The sequence below is a fragment of the Contarinia nasturtii genome, unplaced genomic scaffold (genome assembly GCF_009176525.2).
Source record: "Contarinia nasturtii isolate CC-2019 unplaced genomic scaffold, AAFC_CNas_1.1 Cnas_scaffold_906, whole genome shotgun sequence".
Classification (NCBI taxonomy): domain Eukaryota; kingdom Metazoa; phylum Arthropoda; class Insecta; order Diptera; family Cecidomyiidae; genus Contarinia; species Contarinia nasturtii.
This window is the reverse complement of record NW_022198253.1, coordinates 1-2,233: the sequence shown is the minus strand read 5'-3', so window position 1 is coordinate 2,233 and position 2,233 is coordinate 1. Positions and strand designations below refer to the sequence as shown.

The window sequence follows — 2,233 nt, the reverse complement described above, 5'->3', positions numbered from 1 at the left end:
TGACCACTTGAAAACTCAACGTTCAATCAAGACTACCTCACGTCATTTCAAAAGCACCGAAGTGAACATCATCGATTTTAATCTACTTCGAATTCCACCGAAAATCGATATAAATTTCATCGTTCAAGATATAATCGTTCCACGTCTACCAGATGGCTATACAATCGCATTGAGTGAACCAAAGTCTCGTCCGGCTAGTTCGGTATTATTTTCCGATGACGCAACGAGTGTGAAAAGAGACCGAATTCAAATTCAATCAACCAAAGACTTTTTGATTCCAACAAATTCGCCACGGTTTTTGCATCCAAAACGTACACTAAAATTCAGTGTGAAAATTCTCGAACGTAAACCAATTGACGTGAATGCCGATGAGAATGAATATCTATTCTCTCAGTTGCTTCAAGACTTGGATGATATGTACGATAAACAACAGCCACAGATTACAAAACAAATGGAAGAAATTTCTGACATTCTTTCAATGTCAATATCCGATGAACAAGGCTCAGATCAACAGGATGTCGAGTCGAATACAGACGATATGCTGTTTAAGCCGGAAGAATTTACGTGGAATCTTAATAAGAAAGTCGAAGTGGTGCCAGAGGTTATTGAACCAGTGGAAGAGGAGAGTGAACATGAATTTGAGGAAAGCGATGATGATGAGTAAGTTCCAATTGATTTTCTTCATTGATCCATTTGAATCTTGTGGCGGTAGTTAATGAAAATGGGTATTTTCAGGTCACCCATTCAAAAGAAAGACGAAAATATAATTGGACGATGGAGCACAAGGGATGTACACGATCCAAAATTTAATGAAGAAAAATTGGCAGTACAATTTCGAGCCGGCAGGCTAGGATGCTTTGGATTGGCTGTTAATTGGTATGCAAATCTTCCGTTTCAAACATGGGAATGCAAGCCGGATTTGAAAAAGTGAGTGTCTGTGACTCGCGATTTTTGAGCAAACAAATGGGAGATTACGTTTTAAATACAGCCGAAAATTGTGGTACTTTCTGAAATAATGCGAAATAACATTTTAAAAATAATTGACTAAACAATTAAAAAGTGGACAAATCGTAGAAATGACTCCAATTAATTTTAAGTGGAGAGGACACTTGTCTGAATTTACTATTTTATTAAATTTAATTTTTGCTCAATTTTACTAATTTTTTTTAAAACGATGTTTTTTCACTTCGATGGACACAATGGAGTTCTTTACAATTAGTACTTTAATTTAATACTAATCAAAAATGTTTCTGTTTAAATAGGCCTGGACATATATTCTATTCTTTGACAGCGTCTGTTGTTAGCATCGACATAACTATTACCGAAACCGGCCTAATTTTGAATTCATTTCAAGTAAGATTTAAATTAAAAATGAATTACGATTTTTCTTTAAATTCAACGACAATTCTGTAATTTGATTGAAGCAAAACAATTGGATTTTTGTAAAAAAAAAAAATTAATTCAAAATTTATATTTGGAAAGGGTGGAACGGCACCACCAATTCAAGATGCAATCGGTTCAACGATGTCATTCCAAGAACTGAAGGAACTCTTATACAAGTCAGGCATCAATTTGTTCCCAGACAAAGATGCATTTTGTTATTGCGAAAGTAAGATTTTATTATTCAAAAATTTTCTTTATTCAAAAAATCAATTTTTTTATTTAAAAAAAATTAATCTAAAAATATTCAGAACATTTTTTTGTTTAAAAATATTTTTTTTTGAAAAATAAGAAAAAAATAAAAAAATGTTTCCATTTGAAAGAATTTGCACTATATTGATTTTTTCCATTTTTATTTAACCATTCTCTAGCCATATGCGAAAAAGATGTGATTATGGAATTCCATTTGTACGGTAAGTTGGAATTAATGTACCCTGAATTTAATAAATCTATTTATAAAAAATATATAATTTTTATATTTATTTCGTGAAAAGATTGTATGGCGCATTTGGGTCTAACACACAATTTCATGTGGTCACGATGGAATAGTCAATTGAATAGTCGATCGATAGCACTATTGATTCGGGAAATAATTGAGAAGAGAAAAACGGTACGTATTTTACTCTTTCGTCCATTTAATAATTATTATTTACTTAATGCACATTTTATTTTGATCTGTTAAGGACACAGTACTCTTTCATGTTAGATTCACTGTCTTTATTTTGAGGTGAAAAATAAAAATAAATTTCTGCTTTTAGCCAACATATTCCACGCTCTTTGTGACTCCATTGAA

At 32.0% G+C, this 2,233-nt stretch overlaps 1 protein-coding gene across 1 annotated transcript; it reads left to right on the top strand.

Moving 5' to 3' along the window:
- Window positions 1-7: 7 nt before the first annotated feature.
- LOC116342714 (protein CASC1-like) lies at window positions 8-2,228 on the top strand (the record flags this gene model as incomplete). Its single annotated transcript, XM_031770429.1, has 7 exons — window positions 8-660; window positions 736-927; window positions 1,263-1,353; window positions 1,483-1,609; window positions 1,812-1,853; window positions 1,935-2,050; window positions 2,199-2,228. Coding segments are annotated over 7 exons (1,251 nt in total), but the record flags the coding sequence as incomplete, so codon positions are not given.
- Window positions 2,229-2,233: the final 5 nt, after the last annotated feature.